General features: G+C 37.7%; 1 protein-coding gene across 2 annotated transcripts in view; it reads left to right on the plus strand.

Moving 5' to 3' along the window:
- Positions 1-6,991, plus strand: part of LYPLAL1 (lysophospholipase like 1) — a 32,759-nt gene extending 25,768 nt beyond the window's left edge. For both annotated transcript variants that reach the window (XM_048935880.1, XM_048935881.1), the window contains exon 5: positions 296-6,991. In XM_048935880.1, the coding sequence (XP_048791837.1) occupies positions 296-535 (240 nt within the window). In that variant the 3' untranslated portion in view covers positions 536-6,991. The remainder of the gene's footprint in view (positions 1-295) is intronic.
- The last annotated feature ends 7,951 nt before the right edge of the window (positions 6,992-14,942 follow it).

Genomic DNA, 14,942 nt, shown 5'->3' on the forward strand with positions numbered 1-14,942 from the left:
TTACAATGCTCATTGGCTCCATCTGCTGCCATGAATTTATTTCCTTTCTCTTGTTTGGAAAGGGACATAGTCTTAAATTTAAGCCTTATCATTAGTTAAGACTTACCACTGGAACTTGAAATGCAGTTTTTTTTTCCTGCAACATTTCTTAGTTTGCTTTTATAGAGACAGTACAATATCTGCACTAATAGGCAGGTTAGTAAATTGAAGTGTTATGTAAATTGTCAGCATGTAATTGTAAATATTCTTTGAAAATGTATGGCGATGTGTTACACAGTGTTTCTTCTCCATCTAGGCTTTGAAAAGAAATGAAAGTGTTCTTCCAGAATTATTTCAGTGTCATGGAACTGCTGATGACCTAGTTCTGTATTCTTGGGGTGAAGAAACGAACAAGATGTTAAAGTCACTGGGAGTATCAACTTCTCTTCATACTTTTCCAAACCTCAATCATGAGTTAAACAGAAATGAAATAGAAGAACTTAAAACCTGGATTCTAAAGAAGTTGCCTATTGAAGCTGAAAAGTCAAATGAATAAAAGATGTAGTATTCATGTATTTCCTATTGTTTGCGGGTTTATATAGGCACACATTCAGGTAGATGCTGTTATATTCCATAGAGTTCAATAGTGACTTGATGGTGCTGGCTACTAACACCCACTTTATCATATGGATTTCTTTTTTTGTTTTCTTGTACAGTTTTTTAAATACATATCCTTGTCAGTCTATTGGCGTAATGACTGTTAGTATTAAAAACTGTCTTAGATTATCCAAACAATATTCAGGAAGTAAAGTTGAGCATTTCTAAGATACTTATTTCTTTTTTTGCATACTTTTCAACCTCAGAACACAATGCTATGGTTGCGTCCACTGGTTTAAAAGTAGAGTAGAGAGCAGTGGTTAAATAATGGACATTTACCTTTCCATGTACAATTCAGATTAGTTAACTTAGAGCAACTGTATTGGCTTCACGAGAAATTTGGGTATGTGGGAATTAATGTGTCAAAGCAGAGTTGTATGGTACTTCAGAAAAATAACTGATCTTTGTGATAGAGTTTTCAAATGAGTCAAAAGTAGCAAATGTCTGTCTACACCACAGGCCCTTGGTATTGCTTTGTGTCATTGTGGTGTTTCTTAGAGTCCTACTTTTATGTGAGTTCCTTGAGCCCTGTGTCTCTCACTCTGTAGGTTTAAAAAAAAAAAAAAAAAAAAAAAAAAAAAAAAAAGTGCCATGATCCCTGGTAAGATATCCTGTTTTTGAAGAAATCATTCTTTGGGCACTATTCCTGTAGAAACTTAGTTTTGCCAACAGTTCTATTTTGGCTTGCAAGATCACATTTTAAATTAAAAGATGAGGATATTTGACTCCTCCATGAACATTTAGACGAGTTGTAAATAATAATTGTGATATAAAGAAACCTTGTGTCCATTTTAATGGTGGATGATTCATCTTTGTGTCAGCTTGATAAATTAACTCAGAGTATAAATATTCTTATGTAATTTTTATGCTTTTTCTTATTTTTCCCCCTCTGCCCCGATTTCTCCTCCCCCAAATTCAGTAATTTTATTAGCATGACAAGGTATTCAGCCTTTTGCCAAAGTCAATAGATCCAAGTCTCTTGCTTAATCTTCTCCTTCCCCCTTTTCTGAAGAGTGGATCTAGGACACTGTTGTTTGCTCTGTCACAGCAGATTGTTGCCAGTATTGGCTATGACTCCAAAAGTGTCGGCCAGCTCAAGGGGACTAAGAGTTTTGTTCAAATTCTCATGCACGGAGACCTAAGCCAGCTTTTACCTATCTTCAGGAATAAGCAAAGGGGGAAAAATGTCACTGTTCAAGTACAAGGCATGTAATTGGCAGTAGCAAGTAACAACTTCCTGCTGCTAAAAATATTTTCCTTTATTTCATTCTGCTAGCGTTAGCAAGTCAGCAGTCTGTTCTGAAAAACAGGATTTTAAATGGCACATGAAATCTCTGCTGTTTGAAATAGTAACTGAAAAGCTTTTTTTTTTTCTTTTTTTTTTTTTTCCCTCTGGTGCCCTAGGCTTCTTAATTACAAATTAAATTGAAACAGGTGTGTTCAGAAGCAGCTGAGCTAACTTTGCCCTGGCCCAACTCTAATTGCAGTTGTTCACAAGTGCAGTTTTAACATTTGAGTGATGGTACATCATTTAGAGATTTGCACCATTTTCTGTTCCTCCTGCCGTTTCTACCAGGAAGCTGTTTGAACCATTGGTAATGCAAGGTGGTAATTTGTTTTGGTGACAACTGTGGCTGGATGGGAGATAGGCAAGTTTTTTGCAGGGAGGATTTTAACAAGATCAGAGAATACTGATCAGAAATACTATTCAGAATACTGTTCAGAAATTAAGTTTGCCACTACGTTTGTGGCTGTTTCTTTCTTTCTTTCTTTCTTTCTTTTTTTTTGGGGGGGGGGGGAGGGGGAAGCTGTAAATATAGTTTAGTTTTGTTCTCTTGATGTAATCTGAGAAGCAATTAAGGTCAGTGTTTCATGAAATTCTTAGAAAGCAGTGAGGTCCCCAGTTTGTCTGTTTTCTTCCATCTTTCTCAGCCTATCAGTGAAATGCCAAGTAAAAGATACACCATGGCATAAGATTGGAAATCTGTTAGGTCTGTGCTCTAAAGGGATCCAAATCTGAGAGTGTGAGTGACTTCAAAACTAAGAACATTTTGGAGAGTAGAGAACAACAGTGTTTTCATTTGGTTTGGAGGAAGCTACAGTGAGGGCAGTGTGATGTTTAGCCCATTGGTTGAGAGTGGCATGGCGCTGCGCCTCAGATGGTGCCTTGCTAAGACTGGACAAACAGATTGAAACTTTGCCTAGAAAAAGTTGGACTGCTGTTGGAATTGAGAACCAGCCAGAGGCAATATTGGTCCTTGAAGACCACGGGCCTGCTATTAAATCTCTAGTCAAAAGAGAATTTTAATAGCTGAAGTTATCCCAGCTGCTTGACAGAATGTTACAGGAGAAATCCAGATAGATTTTTGGCTGCCTAAGGACTTACCTTTTTGACCTGGCCAGTTTTTACAACAGTTTTAAAATTTCACTTTTAAATGGATACTAGGGCTCAGAGCAGTGGTTCATTATCCAAAAGGGCATCTCAGTAAAGAACAAGGTACTACAGCTGCAGGGTGTACTTTTTAATTGCTGGGTGGAGTTTTAAGTGCTTGGTAGAATGCTTAAAAGATTGGAGAGAGTTCTCTTTTAACTAATAGGTTGTGTGCTACTTATTCAAAATTGTTGAGTGTTACTTCCATTTTTATTAATGATCCGATTGGGGGAGTTAAATGAATCCCTAGCAAAGCTTAGAGCTGCAGCTGAGATCCAAACTAGAGGGTGCTGTTGACTCTCTGGAGCCTTACAGAGGGATCTAGATTGAAGCATCCAGTGCAGGGCAACAAAGCTGTAACAGGCATGTTCTATGAGGAAATTTGGACTGTCCAGTCTGTAATTTTTTATGAAAGTCAACTTAGTGAGCAAAAGAGAACCAGCTTAAATGAAACAATTCTTTGATGCTCAGTGAATGTATTCTTCACTGCTTCAGAAACAAAGCACTAGCATTTGGACTCTTTTTAATTTTCTCACATTACACATTTGTATTTCAGATGTCTGAAATATGACTAGATCTTTGCTGTGAACTTGTATGCCTTCTGAGTAATCAGTGTTTTAGAACAAGCAGGCAGAGAACAAATGTAAATAAAGAAAGCAGAAATCAGCTGATCAAAGCCAGAAGCCAAAAATCATTGGTAATTTAATTTTGACATTAAAGTAGGAAATTTTCTACTTAATCTCTTCTCCTGTTAAATCTTTAGCTTTCATTTTTTTAGTAAAATTTTAAAGCCATTTAACAAGTCTCTACAGATTCAGTGAGCCAAGTAAGTGGGTGAATGTAACTTACATTCATAAAGATGCGATCCAGATGGCAGTACATGGAAACGGAAACGTAGTGGACTATGATATAGTGAAATTTGTTAAGGCATAGATGGTGGAATGCAATAGCATTTTATTGTCCTAGAACATGTGTCAACAGGAAAGCTAAGTACACTGTTTGAGAGAGCTCAGGAATAAAAATTTTAAAAAGCATCTATTCCATGACTTTTCTTACTGGAGTCAACCTGTATTTGTGATGCATCTAGTTAAAGGTACTCTAGAAAAAGGAAGTAATGCAATTACCAATTCATGTGTTTTCCTAACTTTTTTTTTTTTAATCCCCTTATACTGGAGGAATGTGATATGACTGCTCAGAAGAAACAGCTGGCAGTTCTATTTTCAATATCAAATTACGTACTCAGATGTTTTTCTGTACGCTGCCATGGGACTTTACTGCATCCTACTCATGTCTTAGTTACTGAGTGATCAGTAGCATTGGCTCAGAATGTGGGAGACAAGTGTTTTTCCCATACGTAGCTGTGTGTGAGAATATTTGTCTTTATAAATGGGCACCAGAAGGAAAAGGCAGTTCCTCCATCACCATTCTGTACTACAATAGTTAATGTTAGCTAAAGACATGAGACACCTGGTTTTAATTCCTCTGCCCATCTGTGCATGTTCACCTGTGTGCCTATATAGGCAATTTATCAGTTGCCTGTTTAGTATTGAGTATATCATCATTCACTGTAAGAAAATCTCAGCTGATTTCTTTCTTTTGCTTAGGTGGGTAGTAGGAGTGAGTTATGTTCATTCTCCTTATCTCTCATAAGAGACTAGTTAACTATTACAGATGAAGTAGTGAAGACAGAGCATCCTGCACTAGTCTACTGACCAGTAGTTTGAGTAATGTCGTGCAGGTGTGGAATGCTGACTGAAACTTTTTGGGGAGAGGTGGAAGTGAGTTTGTACCCTGTGTCTTTGGTGACCACTGTGTTTCTGAATAGCTGGATTAAAAAAAAAGAAGTCACATTGCAAGTGATGTGGACCTAGTAAGGCCTCTTACTCCCCAGGGCACAACAAGTTGGGCTGGCAACCTTCATTTTCCTAGCATATTCAGGTAGTTGCTGTGCGTGGGATTTGAAGTACAGAAATCCTATTCTTCTGTTATGCATGTAAGGCCTGCAGATGCTGCCTTGGTGAGGAGGCACCCAAAATATTTTGTGGTTTCATTGTGTAAAATCATAGGCTCCTCTGAAAAAGCAATCAAATTTTTGATTGTTCCTTATTAACTCAAGTTTTCAAAAAGACTTGTGTAATGAGTGTTGAACATTACTCTAGGGCTGTAAATTACTAGTGACAAGGAAGTTAGATTCTTTAGAACAAAGCCAGTGAGACTCCATAGCCTGGGTCTTAAAACAGATTGAAGACAGTCAGAATAGACCAGAGTACGCTTACAGTTTTTCCAGTACTTCATGGGGCTGGTATTTTGTGGTTGGAGGATACAGTGCACAGGGTTTTGCAAAGTGCTTATTGTTCTCAATTAACTGCAACATAAAGTAGTTACAATCTAGTGATCTGATATTCAGAATAAAACCACAGAAGAGTTATTAATTGGTTCTCTGTGCTCTTTTGGTATAGTTGAAGATGTCTGTCAGAACGTGTACTGGTAAACATCTAACATAAAATTGTAGTTTGAATTAAAAAAGCCATCAAGCGATGTTACTATTATGTATACAATAGGGAATTTATACATATGACTTCTGCTGGTTCTTAGCCTTTGAATCGTGCAGAACTAAATCAGACTGCAAGGCTTGCATGTCGTCATTGTTGATCTTAGATTAAAAAATCCTCTCTGGAGCACATTTCAGCCAAATACTAATTGATACTCAAGCATATGAACAACCTCTACTGCCTTAAAGCCTATGGTTTCCACTGATGAATATGTCTGACTTCAAAGATGGAGTTTATTTTCTTTTAGATTGGAGGGTTTGGGGTGAAGTACTTAATGTAGCCAAGGTCTTGTGGAAAGGAGCCAAAATAGCAATGAACCTCGGTCACTGTAGTATGCCAGAAATTCTAAGGGAGTGATTTAGAACTTCCAGAGTAGGAAGAATGGTTAAATGCTTGACCATCCTTCCCTTTCATAGCTGTGATTTTTAATTACTGATCTTTAGCCCAGTTAATGTGACCCTGAGGAAGATCTCTGGTTTAGGCTTACTTTCTCTTGAAGTTTAAGATAGAATAATTTGCATGTTAAAATGATGCATCATTCTGGCAGCAAACTTAATTTATAATTAAAATGGAATTTCCCATCATTGTATTTGCTGTGCAGAGGTAGTAATGACTGGTGACTTTCTGGGTGAGAATAATTGCATTGTCCTCAGTAGAATTTTTTCAAGTATGCAGAATCTTAAATCAGGTTTTATCCATAGATCTGTCTTTATTTAGGTGTTGGTCCTGCACCTTTGAGAGAAATTAGTGCTCTCCAGGACTTCCATCAAATAGTTCCCAGTCTAAATTAAATAAATTAAACACCCAGTGAGGAACTCAGAGTTTGGAAATCGTAGAATTCCTTTATTTGTTATGTATCAGACTTTTTTTTTTTAGTTAGAATCTGCAAGTGACTGTCATCTTACCTTCTCTGCTGGTTTGGGGAAGGAGAAGTTTGTTCAGTATTAGATTCCTTCTCCTGTTGGACAGTCAGCCTGAAGAGGAGTAACTGGTTCCATGACACAATACATGAGCTTTACATTTAGGAGACTGTAGTTTCGTCTTTATAAGTAAAGATTTTCATGCTGAGATGTCACTTGTAGCACGTGCTAAGGTGATATGGAGTGTCATGTGCTGATTTAAAATAATTTTATAAATAATGAACCAGAACAAAAATGAAGGATGGGGCTGTCTATTTTTAATAATATATCGGCATATTATTTGAAAGCAATGTGGCCCATGCTTCTGTTTGTATTTATAATTTAGCATGAGTCATAACCAGAAGTCAGCTGTCCTGGTGAAAAGAAAAGAATGTGATATTAAGATTACAAGTGCCAAGGCAGATTTTGTATATTGAAAGCTGACCAAAAAAAAAAAAAAAAAAAGACAATTTGCAGAGGTTTCAGTAAGTGCATCATTAAATCATCCTTGGCTCCTTCTCAATTGTTGTTTTAAAATGATGCTTCTCTAAGCAAAAATATAAACATGTGAAACACTGAAGGTGACTTTCTTGGAAGAACTGTATTTTCCCCACTAAGAAAACATATATTTTCTGAAGATGTCCAATTGATTAATGCCAGACCACATGGAATTATTAAGTGAAATCCTCAAGATGTTCTATTGTTTTTATAGCACAACTCAGTCACCAATGTTTTTCTGTATACAAAAATATTTGGCAACTTTGTTGACCAAATAGGAAACAGTTTGTGAATTCTGTGTTTTTATAGAAAGGCCCTTGTTTCACATCTAAAATTTGAGCTGTTGATGCTCAGTTGAAGCAGCAGTGTCCTCATAATTTCTGTAGATCACCATGAGTAGGGAGAGCCTTGTATTGTGTTCTACCAGTCCACTCTACCAGGGCTGGATACAGTTCCTTGGTTTTTCTGAAAGTGTTTTCAGACACAGAAATCTTTTGAGCTTGAAATCATCTGCTGACCTCAGCAGTTCTCCCCATTACCAGCTCTACTCTACTGGTGTTACAAGAACATTCCCTCTTTGTAGCAGAGCCCCTTACGTGTGGCGTGAGCAGCGCTGAGAAACATACGTATTGTATAAAATCCCTTTTTGAAGCACTACCAGTACTTTGGTAAAGCCACTGTAAAACTACTGGTATGCATTTGTTCATAGTTTGGAAAATACTGTTTTCATTACAGTAAACCAATATAAACATCAGCAATATTCCTATCAAACAAATTAGTTCTCATGTGAAATGTATGGTAAGTAAATTTGTTGTGTAGCTGAATACTGTGTTATTTAATGGAACTTGATTTGATGCCAGCCAAACATATGGATCTTTAAATGCATTCCCCTTGTGGCTATGTTGAAATCATCCACCAATAACATATGCTGAATTCCCTTCCAGACTTGGAGGCTGGCTGCCCTTATTGTATGAGGTTTTGAAATTCAACAAATTGTATTGATGGGAGGAAAAAAAAAAAATCAGTTTGAATTTCTGTTTTGTTAAAATTGTTGCAAAAATTTTACTTGAGTGAAGTTTTTATTCCCTAATTTCTGCAGACTTTCCATGGAGAAAAGAGTTTTGTTTTATCTTCAAAAGCCACAAAGGCTTTCCATTTCTTTGAGGATTTTGTCTCCATTTCTACTTTCCTTTTTACCACTGGAAACTGATAGAAGAGAAAATGGCGGAGAAAAGAAAAAAAAAAGAAAAAAAAAGAAAAACAAAAACCTTTTCTTGGCTTTTTCCATAATTTAAATTATTGCTGTAGGAGTAAGCATTTCTGGAAAACTATTTACTCAGAAAATGCTGCATTTTTTTTCTTAGTTTGTAGCAATCTGTGTTCTTTGACAGGAAGCAGTATTGGGAAAGTTGCTTCAGCTATCACCTTTTTAACCACAGAACTTTAATGGGATAACACTGTAGATCACATTACACATGCAACTGAAGTAATAGCCTTTGGTTATCAACAGATGACAACAGATTCTTGCCTACCAAACACTTCCGTGCATACTACATTTTATGGCTGTGTGTAGTAGCATTGGAAAACAGCATAATTTCTTTTTGTAATGAAACAGGTATGCAGGTGTCAAAGTTTTTAACACATTGTTCCTCAATAGCACTTTAAAAAACACTGTTCTGTAATTACCTTTAGTCACTTAAATTTAATGTACCTCACTGACATTGGTTTAAAACCTTAATCAAGTGCTACTTAATCGAGTGCTGCAGTGTAGCTAAGTGTGATGGGCCTGATTTTACTATGCCGTATTCCCTTTGGTGCTATAACCAGAAGTGAATATGTTATCATGATTTACACATATAACATCTGCACACACTGATGTCCTTTGTAGACATAATTGTGTTTTGACTTACTGAGCCTATTAAATAGCACAAGTCATGTTCCTGCATTTGTGCCCAGTGCCAAGTGTCCTTCAGATGTGTTTAATTTATGGCCTGTTGGTCAAACCTGGTAAGATTACCGGATTGTGGCACCCCAAACCTACCAGCATTGAGAACAGGCTCAACACCTAGCTCCAGACATTTGACTGCAACCACCTTGGAGAGCACGGAAGGAAAGTAAAATGTTCTTTCAGTAAACAATTAGGACCTGTTAATGCTACATGGAGTAGAGAGGCATTTATCTTTCTCTCCCAAAAATGAAATTAGAGACTAATTATAGAGCCATTCATGTAATGGGAACATTCTGACCCATCACTATAGTCATAAGCACAGTTGTAATTCCAGTAATTTAAAAGGTTTGTTGTCCTTGCTTTCTGCATACAAGTTCTGTTTCGTAGCATTTTGGACTATTTTAGGGTTGTAACTACTCTCTGTAGCTAATGAAACTTAGTCATCAACAGCTTGACCTGTTACCCACCCTAGCACTGCTTAGAATATGGCTGCTTCATTTTGTTATTTCTCCTGAAAACATTGTTAAATGTGAAGTGTGGTTTTAGGAACCTCAAGTGCCTGACTGAAAAATTGGAGTTCTGTGCAGATAAAGCAACCTACTCTTTCATTAAAATCTTGAGGTGGAGAGGGAAATGAAGAGGTAAAGCCATCTGTGGGGATTGAGTCATGTGTTGTATTTCTATTGTTGCAGCACAGAGCAGTGTTTTGGTAGCATGCACAGTTTATTTTTCCTAATAGGGCACCACCACAGCAGTCCCTAGAACAAGAGATTTCATTGCCAGTGAAAGGTGACGTGTTGGGAAAAGGCTCTGTTGTGGAGGCATTTGTGGCCACCTTGGAAGCTGCATGTTCCTGATAGTGTTGTGTGGCAGCGCAGTTACTTCTGACCTCCAAGAACCAACAGTTCATATTGATAATATATATTTGTGCCATTCTGCAATATAACTGTATAAATCCAAACTACGTCCTCACATGTTTGATGACACATGCATAAATTTAGTGTATGCTTTTGGCAGATGAGGGCACCAAGGTTTTTGGCATGGAAAAAGATACCTGGTCCCCTCCCAGAGCTGTTTTCAGATCAGAGCCCAGCTGGTCTCCAGATCCACCTGGTGAGAGCAGTGAATTCACTTTGGTGTGGAAATGGCAGGAGCCTACTGCTCAAGAATTTTCTTCTACAGAGATGTGTTAGGCTATGAATGGCTTCAGCATGACAAGTCTAGCCAGCATCAGAGCAGTGTGAGCCTGCCACATACTGCAAGCTTGGGTTATTTTGAGTAGTTTCTGACTTTGCTTGCTCCATCAATGACAAGCAGGGCTTAACCTACACAAGCCAGACAGAGAGATAAAACATTGCAGTCCTGAGGGTGTTTGGATCTGATATTGCAACCTGAAGTGTACTGGGTAATGTGCTGTTACAGCAGAATGCATTGGAAGGAAGAAAAATGATGTTATCCTTCTTTAATTGTCATTAATGAATATGTAGTGTCTAGAGTTTTTTTGTTGTTGTTTTTGTTTGTTTGTTTGGGTTCTTTGCTTGTATTTGTCATTGCTTTTGTTTTTTGTAATATTTTGAGTCAGGATAGTGTTTTGTGTTAGCAGTCAGAACTTGGGAAGCAAATATTAGAGGTACAAGTATGACTCAGTTTGGTGGAACGCAATTGGAGAGGGTGAGGTAGGACAGCAGGGATGGTGCAGAGGAAAGACCCTGGGGCCTATAAACTCATTTCAGAGAAGGCTTAATGCTTACAAGGACCAAAGAGGAAGTACAAAATATCAGAAGCTTTTGAGAAGGGTACAATGTAATGATATGTTTCCCAAGCATCACTTGGAAATATTCTTCTTAGGAAAGAATCAGTAATATTTAAAATTCATGTGTGTAAAATAACATGCAATATAAAACCTAGTCAGAAACTTTTCAGACCTTCATAATCATTTAAATTATCGATCAATGTTTTTACACTGCATCCAGATTACCATTAAGTCCCCAGCCTTTTTGATAAGCTACCACTGAAAGGACTAGAAGCCAGCAGATATTTCTTGCTAATAATCTCAGAACAAATTCCTAATTCTTTCCCGAAAGTCTGAAAAAATATTTGCAAAATCTGTTCAAACTAGTACAGGGTGCTCCAGAAGGAGTCTGGAGTTTTGGTTATGTAGCAAATAATTCTTCATATAAAAATTTGCTTGTCATTACCTGAAAGACACTTGTAATTATACTAATTTAGCATAACAAAGAAAAATTATAGTCAAACTCTAAGAAAAGAGAAACTGCTCCATTCAGTTTCTCATTCTGTACTAAATACAGATTGAAGAAACACCATCTGCAGGAGAGGATCAGATTTGAGACCATCTAGGGAATATGAAGATGAATAAATCCATGGGACTTGATGAGATCCAACTGTGGACCTGAGGGAACTGGTGGATGAAGTTGCTAAGACACTGTCATAGAATCATGAAATTACGGAATTGTTCAGGTTGGAAAAGACCTCAGAGATCATCAAGTCCAACCACAACCTAACCATATTACTGTTACTCTAACAACCCTCCACTAAATCATGTCCCTGAGCACCACGTCCAAACACATACAGGGATGGTGACTCAACCACCTCCCTGGGGAGTCTATTCCAGTGCTTAAGCACCCTTTCTGTAAATAAGTTTTTCCTGATATCCAACCTAAACTTACCCTGGCGCAACTTAAAGCCATTTCCCCTCACCAGTCACCTGTCCTGTCACCAGAGAGAAGAGACCAGTCCTGCTCTTGCTGTAATCATCTTTTGGATACTGGAAGAGAGCAATGAGGTCTCCCCTCAGCCTCCTTTTCCCCAGAATAAACAGCATCAGTTCAGACTCAAAGAGTTGAAGTCAGTGGCTCAGTATCCAAATGGAAACCAGCAATGAGTGTTGTTCTTCAGGGGTCTTTATTGAAACTCACACTACTCAACATTTTGTCAGTGACATAGGCAGTGAGATTAAGTGCAATCTCAAATGAAAATACCAAGCTGAGTGGTGTGGTCTACATGCTGGAGAGAGGGATGCCATTCAGAGGAATCTGGACAGGCTGGAGAGGTGGAACCAAGTTGGGACAATCTCAAGCATAGATATAGGCTTGGGAGATGAGTGGACTGAGAGCAGGCCCATGGAGAAGAGTTCCCATCTCTGGAACTGTTCAAGGCCAGGCTGGATAAGGCTTTGGACATTCTGATCTAGTGGGAGGTGTCCCTACACATACATACATGGGAGTTTTGAATTAGGTGGTCTTCATGGTTTCTTCCAATTCAAACCATTCTATGATACTATAAATAAACTGTAAGAAGTAAGCCAATTCTGTAATTGGATAAATGCAGAGCTAGAAACTCTTGCTTTTTCTGTGGCAAGTTTCATGGTTCTGTGGTGTATTTTTATAAAGCTGTAGCTGCTATAGACTTGCGATTATGTGAGATTTTTGCTTATTAATATGTCCAGTCTTTATTCTATATCATTAGAGGGAAACTTTGAAAATATGCTCTAAAAACTCAAGAAATACAAAGGAAAGGGGGAATGAAAGCCCTCCAAATGATCTTTAGTAAAAAGGATAATGTGTTTTTTTAAGTTGGTCTTACAACTTAGTAGTATATATTTGAGTGAACCATATTTGAGTGCTATGTTTCACCACCAGCTTCAAAATGATTATCCAGCCTCAAGAGAAATATTTGCTAAGTAATCTGACCAGGTCAAGATGAGGCTGATTCCACTGCATGACTTCACTACCATGTATTTATGAAAAAAATTTACAGACGTAACTTAAAACTTCTTTCTTGCAGATAAACTTATTTTTTATTACTGTATATAAAGTGAACCTGGAAAGCATCTGATTACTATCCTCCTCACCATTTTTTTTTTTGTGTGTGTATGTATTAGGAAACTGCTAGCACTTATCCCTTGCTATTCTATTTCTAGATGTAATCTAAGTTCTTTGGACTTTCCTCATAAGTCATGTTTCATAGGTTCATCCTTTTTATTCTTCTTCTTAACTTCTTTTTAACACATGATGCTCAAATTGCATAGAGTGTTCTGGATAAGGTCTCACCATTGCAGAACTGCACAGAGTAACTATTGTCTGTCTCTGAGGAATGGTGCTCTTTGTGTTTTTTTTAAACACAAACCAAAAAAGCCCTTTGCCTTCTTGCATTGTAGTGGTATTCACACATGTTTTTGGTTTGTCATTTACTACAACCCCAGATACTACTATATTGATCTATGCTTTGTATTAGTACAAAAACTAACAAAATTACTATTTTCTTAACAGAAGTGGCTTAAAAAAGAATAAATTGAATTTAACTCTCATTTAAAAAAAAAAAAAGGGGGGGGGGCTAGGGGGGCTAGGGGCGGGGAGAATTAGTTTTTGGGTGGAGAGCTTTTATTTCTAGTTTCATCCCAAAGCAAATTTTTATGGCTGAGTTATAAACCCCTGAAAATTGCAGTTCATAATGGAAACATTGGCAGACCCTGAACGGCGCCACTGTAAAGTAGTAAGAAGCTTTAAGTTTTTCCACTTTTAGACCTGGAATAAAACTAAATTACAACACTTTCCGTACAGGCATTTGATTTTCCCCCCAGTAATTTTTGCTGGATCTGTCCAGTGTTTCCTGACTTTCTTTGTTGCCATTGGACTTTTTCCTATTGACTAGGCAGTTTGCTTCATTCAGTCAATAGATCTACCAATGAAGATACTCCAAGTGTTGTTTATTAGGGCAGAGGGTGCTAGAAAATATTATCCTGGCTTGAAGAAAGATACAGTTTTGCCATATGGAAGAAATACACAGCCAGTGGGTCTGGAGTGCAGAATATGGGATTCACAAAAGATGAAATGATAAGGATTTCTGCAATGTTGGTCTGCAGAATGGAAATGTTCTTCCAGACTCCATACAAACTCACTAAAAAAGCATACGCAAAGGTACTCTAAGAAGAGAATATTAAGGTTCTTTTCCTTTCTCAAAGTAGGAGAAATAGAGCGGTAATGAGTTTTTTTTTTGTATTTCAATACACTAGAATGTTCCAACAAGAAACAATTTTATCTGAAAGTAGATGTGAAAGCAAAAGGCAGAAGGGAAGTCAGCAAGTGGACAGGGCTTTTTTCTGGAATTATTCCTGGAGTCATTTCTCATGCTGGCGCTGGCTGCAGGAAGCCAAAGATCAACACGTGGGTTATTTATAGCCATTTTCTAAATTACTTCAGTGCAAATGATCCATTTAGTTGTTTCAGTCCTCAGGACAAGAGTTGCAGTGCCACTCATTTGTCTCCCATGGTGTTCTTCTTAAAGATTATGGAACCAGGGAATAACCAAATAATGTACCCTTACTCTTCTCCTTTGCATGCTTCCTTGAAAAAGAATTTATTATTATTATTATTACTATTGTTATTACATCATCACGCATCAGTGGTTGCTCCTGGTATGAACAGGTGAGGGCAAATGTATTTTCTGTGTTGGTTCGTATTTAACTGTCTTCTCCTGGCATTTTTATCTCAGCCCTGCAACAACTCCCCAGGCTGTTCAAGGTAGCAGGACTTTGGAAGACCCTGATAGCCAGCAGGGACCTTTCCTTTTGGCTGTAATGAGAGTGATTCAAACATAAGATGTGCTTGCCTGAAAATTAGCCCAAAGGTTTACATCCCGTAGGTTGAGAATCATTTTTGAGTCGTGAATTAGCTTCAGTCGGATTAACATTTCCACTGGAAATTTTATCTATGCCCATACTGTTTCTTACTTGCCTTCTGCTAGATTTATGGGCAAAGCTTGAAGTCTGTTGTTGAGAAAAACACAACTGTTCTTTTGTAGTCACCTGGAAAATTTTGTGCCTTATGGAGGAGGTGCAGGGCTGATACTGAACAATGAGGAATCTGGGCAACTCTTCTTTCTCTTCTTTCTTTAAAATAAGTGGATGTAAGCATAAAGCATCTCCAGAACTGACCCTTCTAAAAGGAGTTTAGATCCAG

Source organism: Lagopus muta, chromosome 2 (genome assembly GCF_023343835.1).
Source record: "Lagopus muta isolate bLagMut1 chromosome 2, bLagMut1 primary, whole genome shotgun sequence".
In the NCBI taxonomy this organism is placed as follows: domain Eukaryota; kingdom Metazoa; phylum Chordata; class Aves; order Galliformes; family Phasianidae; genus Lagopus; species Lagopus muta.